General features: G+C 32.2%; 1 protein-coding gene across 1 annotated transcript; it reads left to right on the forward strand.

The window, feature by feature from the left end:
* The first annotated feature begins 2,320 nt into the window (after positions 1-2,320).
* LOC110642941 (probable ethanolamine kinase) lies at positions 2,321-8,781 on the forward strand. The gene is made up of 11 exons (XM_021795145.2): positions 2,321-2,636; positions 2,740-2,831; positions 3,009-3,115; positions 3,738-3,843; positions 5,353-5,475; positions 5,627-5,718; positions 6,505-6,589; positions 7,312-7,417; positions 7,515-7,581; positions 8,166-8,258; positions 8,332-8,781. The coding sequence occupies exons 1-11, from the start codon at positions 2,494-2,496 to the stop codon at positions 8,458-8,460; spliced, it is 1,143 nt and encodes a 380-aa protein (XP_021650837.2). The 5' UTR covers positions 2,321-2,493; the 3' UTR covers positions 8,461-8,781.
* The last annotated feature ends 1,096 nt before the right edge of the window (positions 8,782-9,877 follow it).

Raw genomic sequence — 9,877 nt, forward strand, 5'->3', positions numbered from 1 at the left:
GTGTTTTTAGAAATTTCTGTCAAAATTCTTTTATTGTTCTTCTTTTTCCTCACGTCAAATTTCAAACCCATCTCATTTTGTTCCTTGGAATTCATTTTCTTTATTTTTTTTAGAAATTTTATCAAATCATCTAATTCCCACAATCTCCCATAGATCTATAAATCTGAACCAGATAAAGATACTGTAAATTTGAACTAGAGGAAGATGCGGAGAAATGGATAGAAATTGGGGAGACAGACAAGAAACAGAGTAGTAAGAGTTGTGAGACTAGAGATTACAGAGAAAAAAAAATAATAATCACAATCGAAGCTGTGGGATTATTGCTGCTGCACGTTTGGTTTCAAACCTAGGGTCACTCGTGATTCTGGCGGGGATTTTGTGCTTCTGTGAAGAATTCAATGATTTTGTGTTAGGATAATTAGTTTCAATTGAAGTTTGAAGATGATTCTAATATCATTAAATTAAAACACATCAATGGGTTGTCCTCTCGTGTTAAGTCACAATCCATGGATGAGGGTTTTGATTAAAGAGCGTCTGAGATTGATTGATGACTGATGAGGATCATATTTAGGTCTGCATTGGGTGGCAGAAGATTGGAAATGAAGTATGGATTGCAGCGGCGCCCAAAGAGCAGCGAGATTGCAGTTTTTGAAGGTTTCCATGACTGATGCATTGTCATCCATCCAAATATTTCTTCTTTGGGGTAGAGTTTCTTTGAAGGAATTAATAAATCTGGACTTCATTCATCAATCGCAAGCTCATCCCCTTCTTCTTTGTTAATCACTACTTTGAAAGAGAGAGTCGCTTCCGCTATGGCTAGCTACCCCCAAGCTTCATTTTCCGACCAGCGGTTTGAATATTACCCTAAAACAAATTTAGTCTTTTAACTAGCAAGCAATAAATTTTTAATAAATTTGTTGATTTTTGTTTGTGAAAGCTTTATTGAACTTGAGCTAATGTGTAAATATTATGATTTTTTTTTATTTATAATTATGTTTAATTAAAACTCGAACTCGAGATCTTATAGTTCTAAAAATTATTTCAGCACACTCATCGATCAAAGAGAATAAATATGAAAAAAAATATAAATTAAAAATAATAAAAAGAATAATGAATAAGATATCAATAAAATATATATAAATAAATTCTTTAAGATGCATATAATTACTTTAATAATATTTGAGTAAATTATTTTTCATCTTCATCTAATGCTTTAGTTACTAAAATATAATATTATAAGTTTTACATATACATTTTATTTGTATTTGAAGGTGATTAATTTGATTTTTAATATGTGATATTTGTTTTTATAGTTTATAATTATGATTCTTATTTTTCTTAATATAATTTAATTGTCACTAGTATCATAAATCTTTTATTATAAGAAATTAATTAAATACATAATTTTATAATTATATCTCTAATAATTTATAAAAAAACTTATTAATAATTTATAAAAAAAAACTTAGGCAGATTAATAATGACTTTGTTAGAATTATCATGGCTTTAATGGTGATTCATTCTCATCGCTAATTCGTGTGTGCATGTATTTTATCTTAAAAAAAAAAAAAACTTTGTATTATCTACTAACATAATATTCTAATAGTTTTACGTTTAGTATTGAAGTTTAATATTCTTGCTTTTGAAATTGAAAGTTCAACATAAAGCTATCAAAAGTATTGCATCATTTTATTTGACAATTTGCATTATCAATAATTTAAAACTAAAAGTCAAATTACTATGCCGATTTGATATAAATAATTTTAATGATAATTCAATTAATAAATAATCCAATAAAATTAATGAATCTTGTCCAACTAAGTTAAGGTTATATTATTCGTTTATTCATAAATTTTTAATAAATTTATTACTAATTAAATTATGTTTCATTTAAAAATTAAATAATCAATAAGATTATACAATAATTTTTTTATTAAAAAGCAAAAATACTCATTAAAAAGTTATATTTTTAAAGAAATTAATTAATGGGTCAGTTTTCTATTTAGTTTAAATGAAGTTTTTTTTATTAATCAATATATTTAAAAGAGAGAAAAATTATGATTATACAACTAAATAATTCAAGATTTAAAAAATAATAAGAATAATTAAATACTTAAAATAATAAGAATAATTAAATAGTAAATGAAATAAAAATATAAAAATTAATTAATATATTTTTTAAATAAAAAAAATTAAATAATTAATTTTATTAAAATAGAAATATTTAATAGTAATTTTCCTAAAATCATTTTATGTAACTCTAATTAATCCAATACAGAAATTTTCAATTAATTTCAAAATCCAAGAACCCTGCCAAGCTAGTTTTAAAGCAGTGCAAGATAAAAGATTACTTGCAAGCAAGGCACATTGAAAACCCCTCCACTTTACAGCATACGATAATTTCTATAAAAGCAATTTGTTTCCCAGTTTCCCGGTTTACCTGAAATCTCCTGAAAAGTCGCGTTTTGCAATTTAATCTCGTCAAGCACGAAAATGGTAGCAGCGCAAAAGATCTCGGACGCTATGGAGGTCGCACAGGAAGCAAGAGACTGTTCAAGCTCTGAGATTCATTCTTCGCAACTCACAGTCGATACCCCTCTTTCACTACCTGATAATGATATGTCTCCTCGTCTCATGTTCGTTCTTTCTTTCGCTTCTCTCGCTTCGCATTTGTGTGTTTTAATCTTGTAAAACAAATAAAGACAATGAAATTGTCGGCGTAATTTGTGTTTTTAACAGAGAGTTGTGCAAGGATCTGTTCAAGAAATGGTCAAGCTTGGATGATTCTCGCTTCTCAATTGAGAGGGTTTCTGGCGGCATTACAAATCTTTGTTAGTATTTGAATTTTTTTTTTGCTATTTATCAAATTTAAATTTCAAGAAATCATTCAGCTTAATGTACACGCAGATTTTTCCCTGTGCTAACTTCTGCAATGAAAATCGCCTACAAAAGCATGTTAGTCTCTTAGCGTTGGTCTTATATTTCTCCATTATTGCTTGACCCTGCAGTGCTTAAGGTATCTGTAAAGGAAGACAGTGGAAATGAGGTGTCCGTAACTGTCAGATTATATGGTCCTAACACGGATTATGTTATCAATCGTGAGCGGGAGTTGCAGGTGATTTCCTGAAGACTAAAGAGTCCTAAGTTTACTTTCTCATGATGCATTAGAATATTCTGGGTTTCAATGTCCGTATGATTGAACAAGAATGATTTTCAGCATCACTTGTAGTGTTGAAATTTAATGAATTTCACAAAGGATATTAATTTTTTTAATCTACCACATACATGCTATTAGAGCCTCATTTCTATAATTGGGTTTGTCCAGTCTAGTAACTGAGTGAGTTTGGGCATCTAATGTATTTTTGAAAGATTTAATAACTCTCCTGGAATATGTTGTAAATCCTTTTACTTAAAGAAATTATATGGCTGGCTCTTAGTCTTTTTTGAAACAATTTTAATTGGTTAAAGGAACCGGTATGTTGTATTTATTTATATCATATCCCTACACAAACATATATGTAGTTGTATTGTGAAGTAACTGAAAAATGGGTAGAAGCTGTGCAACTACAAGGAACTTTAAACTATGCTATTGCTAAGTTCATCATCATTACGGCAACTTAATTTGATGCATTAAAATTCTTTCCTTCTGGAGCAAGCTACTATTAATTCATTTGATATACCCTACTTTTTACTGCACTATTTTTATGTTGTAGTTGCTTATCACATATTGTGTTCAGGCTATCAAATACCTCTCAGCTGCAGGATTTGGTGCTAAGTTGCTTGGTGTATTTGGGAATGGCATGGTTCAATCTTTTATCAATGCACGGACACTAACTCCAGAAGGTAAGTATGCGGAGAGTTGCATAACATAGTACAGTTAATAGAAGGGAGCTTTTTGAGAATGAACCATTGATTACATCCAATTTTTTGGGGATGCCAGATATAATATTCTGTTAACTTTATCAACTAATTTAATCAGAGATTGCCAAGCACTAAAGTAGTTAAGAATCCTAGTGTTGAATGGGAAAAGTCTATAATATTTGTTGTTGACTAGCTGGCAGCAAGAATGCTTTCAAACCAAATTACAAATTCACAATGTTTTTGCCACTGCTATGATACCCAAAAACTTTTAAATCCCCACCATAGTTATTAAAGGCTCAAGGCGCACTAAGGCGCCAAGGAGTCTTGGAGCCTAAGCGCAAGACGCAATGTGTAGGCGTGCGCCTGAGCGAGGTGAGGCGCAAAAGTGAAAAATTTTAAAAATCCATAAAAGTCAAATAAATGTGATGCTTTTCTTTTTTTTTTTTCTTTGGCATATATCTTGAATTAGATTTGTTGGTTTGAGTTTAAGTGGTAATCCATTTTGCCAATGCAAGTGCTCGCTAAAAATGGAAATAAAGAAGGCATGTCTTTCCAGAACCTTGTGCCTAGAACAAAGGCGCACACCTAGGCGCATAAGGTGATAGGGTTTGAGCCTGGTGAGCCTTGAGCCTGAGGCGTGCCTCAGGCGCGCCTTTAATAACTATGATCCCCACCAACCTAATATTTAAAATTGCTTCATCTACTTTTGTAGTTTAACTAATGGTTTAAATTCATGGTTGGGGCTGTGGACTGGAGTTGGGTGCCTTTGTTTTTTCCCCTCCTATTGTCAAGTTGCCTCTAATGCATGGTTTTACTAGAATTTGACTGAAAAGCTGCAACAATAATATTTTCAATGAATTTTAATGTTCCTTTCTAAAATCAAACATATATTATTTGACTTTTTTTAAAGTAGATTTCAGCTTGTAATCAGTATAATTGTATGTCTTAGAAAATTTTGCATACCCAAATTTATAATCTAAGTCTTAGATCTTGCTAAAGCTACATGACTCTGGTTAGAATTTTGAGCAAATTTTTTTAAAAATCTTTGGAACAAGCAAGTTAAATGAAATTTTGGTCAAGTTTACTGGATATGTACTGTAATGGCCACAACAGCTTTGATTTGAAAAAGTCCATTACAAAACTGGAGTTAATTTAACGGCTTCTCAAAATGCATTTATGCAATGAATGTTATTCTAATTCCATGGTAGAGTTTGCTTTCTTGTTGAATTTAATATGTTGGTTGAACACTATAAATAGAACCTTTGACTTTGTGCTGCTGCATTCCCCTAAAGTTCCAGGTGGGGAGTATCTGTTGTTCCCACTAGAAGTTCCTTTATTTGCACTATTTGTTAAAGTGAGGGCTTTAATAGAGGTCCTTTGCAACCTGAAACCTATGCAATTATTTGATTTGAAAGTTGCAACCCCTTGTTGTCTCCCTCACTTTTTCACATCCCCAGTGTTTACTTTACACTGGCTGTTCCTATGCGGCAGATATGAGAAAGCCAAAGCTGGCTGCTGAAATTGCCAAGCAACTTCATAAATTCCATGGAGTGGAAATTCCAGGTTCTAAAGAGCCTCAGTTGTGGAATGACATCTTCAAGTTCTATGAAAATGGTGTGTTTTCTTAATTGCCTGGCTTTATCGTGTTTCATATTTGTTGAAATTGATTTATAAGCATTTCTTTTCAACTTTGAGCAGTTTGACTATTGCATATCCCAGAATTATTACTCAATTGTCTTATTTGAGCGACCAAATTTTATTGCAGCATCCATTCTTCAATTCGGTGATATTGAGAAGCAAAGAAAATATGAGACAATTTCATTCAAGGAAGTTTATAACGAAGTAGTTGAAATCAAGGTAATATTGTTCCCCCATTATTTTGTCTTGCTTGTAATTTGAGTCTTGTTGTTCTCCTTTCAAGGTTTGAGGTTCAAGAGAGGCCTGTTTACCTCTATCTGTCAGGAAACCACTTGTAGGTTTGGTTATCAGATTCACCTATTTTGCTTGTCATCACAAGGCTGTTGCCTTTTGAGCAGTTAAAATTTTCCTTAGTGCCAATGATTTTCATTTGCTGGAAAATTAAGCATACCACAGATTCAGTGCTCTATAGCACACTGTAAACTAGTATGCTCTTGATGACTGATGAAGTTATTCTGCTTGATAATTTCCTTGATTGACTTGCTTATGATTTGAAACCATAACATCTAACACACATCCAGTTGAAATGTTTCCTAAATGTTAGGCACATTAATTTGTCATTTTCAGATATTTAGACAAACTTCTTAATGATATTTATTTTATTGATGGAACCTGACAAAATACTGGATGCCATCGAATGTGAGGCAGAAGGCATGATGTTTGTCCAAGCTCACAATTTGTAATTTATGCCTCTTAGTCCTTACGCCTTTGCCTTTTCTTACTCTCTTTTTTTCTGAGGTGGCAATGGTTATTAATTTGAGTAATATCTTGTTGGCATTCATAAATTTGAGTCTCTGGTGGTGGATGAAGGTTTTAACATTTATTTACTATGGGAAATTCTTCTCAGATTTCCATTATTGTGTACTGATTTTTTGGTTGAATATCTGTTAGGTTTGAAGAGCTTCATTTCTATTCATGTTGGTAATTATTCTGATAATTGAACAGGAATTGACAGGCTGTCTTAATGCTCCCGTGGTTTTTTCTCACAATGACTTGCTTTCAGGGAATCTGATGCTCAATGAAGATGAAGGTCTGTATTATCCCTAATTTAAAATATTTCTTTTCTCTCTTGGTTAAGTATTCTACTTTTGTAAGCTCTGACAATTGTTTGTCACTTTTTTTTTTAATTTTATTATGTATGCCATTAGTAAACTCAAATGATAATGTGATGCTAGTGTAGCTGGTACTGGTACACAAGTACATATCAATATCATACTTGATGGATTTTTTAGGTAGTAGATTATTAATGCAGGGTCATGGCCAACAGATTTTCAGTCTGCTGTACCCATATAAGCTATGTCAAGTATGAGTAGGCATGACATATGAAGAAGGGCAATTAATGAAAGAGCAAATATGTAGAGGTTGTCTGCATTGTTCACTAATCTATGCTAAAAATCTGGGTTATAATGAATGCACTTTTCTCAGTTGAACTTTTCTGGTCAATTGATGGCATGGATTTCACTCGAACATAATAATTTCTTTGTGATCTATCTTAGGGGTTACTTTGATCTTTCCATTGCTCAATGGTATTTTATGAGAACACTGGTGTGTTTTTGGTGCTTTGCCAGCGTTATAGCTCATAATATGTCTAATATGGTGACCTGAAAGAAGCTGAAATTCTTGTGGATTGGTTCCTGAAATGGTGCCCAATTTGCACAGAGGAAATAATATATTGCTGAAAATTTGCTTTATTGTGTACTGTTGATAGTTGTTTTTCATATTGATCTTTTCATTCATCTCCTAAACATCCAGATAAACTCTACTTCATTGATTTTGAGTACGGATCATACAGTTACAGAGGTTTTGACATTGGAAATCACTTCAATGAATATGCGGGTTATGATTGTGACTACAGCTTGTATGTAGAGAAAACATATTCTATTTTTTTTTTCCTTATCCGTTTTCTTTCTTTTTTCTTTTTATTTTTTGTTGATTGTTGAACTGTGTTGATGTAGATACCCAAGTAAGGATGAACAATATCATTTCTTCAGGCATTATTTACAACCTGAAAAACTGCATGAGGTATTCTCGTGGCTCCAAATTCTTAGTCATGGTTTTGTAAATGGATTATACTTTTAATATATTTTAGATGAGGCATTTTTGTCCTACCTCTGAATGAATAAGATGTGTTGTATTTCTTGTAAATTTGGCTTAGAAGAGGCATTATTGCTTTCACTTATAAATGTTGAAAGACAATTATGACATGGCTTGGTATTTAGTTTATTTATTTGTACTACATTTCATTGGTATTTAGTTTTATCATCCATGGAATCGAGGTTTGTTGCTGGTAACATTCGATGGTTAATCTAGTGGTCTTGTTAAACTTATCAGCAATCCCTTTCTTTTTTCACATTATAGATGGATACTGGCTAACCTTTGCAGTTTCGAAGTAATTTGGCCAATTTGTTAGTTTAGTACGTTAATTTTGATTAGTTAGGGATGTATACGCAAAGCTTCTATTTTGCACCTGAGATCTTTGTTGATAGTTCTCAGGATAGATTTTGTTCTGCTTGTGAGGTCCAAGATGACTATAATACCTTCATTCTGTTGCGACTTTTGGGATGTGTACCTTAGAGATGGTATTCATTTTTATTTATTTATAACAGGTATCTGACAAGGACCTTGAAGCTCTATATATAGAGACGAATACTTTCGCATTAGCTTCACACTTATTCTGGGCTTTATGGGCACTAATCCAGGTAACTACCTCCTTTCAGCTCTACAAGTCAAGCTCATTAAACAATACAAATGATAATTTAATTCTTTTTACAGGCAAAGATGTCCCCAATTGATTTTGATTATCTTGACTATTTCTTCCTGCGATACAATGAATACAAAAGGCAGAAGGAAAATAGTTGTTCACTGGCACGTTCTTACCTCTCAAGATGTGGGAGTGGATAGTTTTCTGGTCATTTTCAGTTTTTTCACACATTGGTAGCTCTGTATTCTACAAATTTGTAGGGAAGGCTTCTTTGAGTCCCAGTTAGACATCATATTCTTGTATAATATTCTTTTGTAGCTGTCTAGTTAAAAGAAAATTGAAAATGACATATATTGAATTAGTAATCGCAGTGTCAAGGATTTTAATTCTTAGTTCTCAACAGGGATTTGTATCCAATAGGGCTAACGAAACTGTTCTAATTTTTTGGGTGCCTGAGTATAGCTCACGGGACGGGGATCTCAGACTAAACAGTGGAAAGCCAATAAAAAACTCATTCACAAGGTGGTGGTGTTGTGTTTCTTCTTTTATATATATATATATGTACACATATTATTTCTTGACACAGATTTATCATTATTGGATTTGAATAATTTGATGTTTATAATTGTTATTGTGAAGTTGATTTCTTTAATTTATTTTAATTCAAATTTTTTTTTGTTTGGTTTCTCAAACAATGCACTTTGGTATTTCAATTTTTACAGTTCAGTTCACTTCGAAATTCAAATCAACCGAGTGCATACTCTTAAAATATACCAATGGAAATACAATAAAAACTACACATGGTAGACAACAGAGACATGTAGTTAGTGTTTATGTCCAATAAATAGGACTAGATAGTGAGAGTAAATAAAGGTTTTGGGAAGATATGGATGATTTAATGCAAAGCATACTAAATGAAGAGAATATTTTCATTCGTGAAGGTTTATTGTAGGAAGTGATAAGTAAGGTTATGAAAATGTTTATGGAGGTTTTGATTTTGGCAGTCGAAATGAGGGAAAAAGCATTCTGGATTTTGCTATAGCATACGACCTAATACTAGTAAATACTTACTTTATAAAAAGAGTCATATTTAGTGACTTTTAAAAGTGGACAACATAGAAGTCAAATCGACTTCCTCTTAACTAGGAAGACAAATAGAGCTTTATGCAAGGATTGCAAGGTCATTTCAGGAAAGGCTTTAACAAGTCAACATTGGTTAGTAGTCTTGGATGTTATGTTTAGGAACAATTCAAGTAAGGTCAGAAGAAATAGTGTAGCTCGAAAAAGTGGTGGGAATTCAAAAATGAGCTTCTCGAGTTCGAAGTATGGAAGCTAGATATGGAGACTAATGATATATGGATACATATGGCATCAAAGATTAGAGAAGTAGCTAGAAAAGTACATAGAGAGTCTAAAGGACATGGACCACCCTCAAAAGAGAGATGGTGGTGAAATGAGGAAGTACAAAAAGCAGTGAAAAGAAAAAGAGAATGGTATAAAAAATTACCTAAATGTGATAATAATGATGCATATGAACAGTACAAGATAGCAAAGGAAGAGGCAAAAAAGGCAGTTAGTCAAGCAAGAGGCCTTTGAAAAGTTATATGAGAAACTTTG

Source organism: Hevea brasiliensis, chromosome 13, assembly GCF_030052815.1.
Source record: "Hevea brasiliensis isolate MT/VB/25A 57/8 chromosome 13, ASM3005281v1, whole genome shotgun sequence".
NCBI classification, from domain to species: domain Eukaryota; kingdom Viridiplantae; phylum Streptophyta; class Magnoliopsida; order Malpighiales; family Euphorbiaceae; genus Hevea; species Hevea brasiliensis.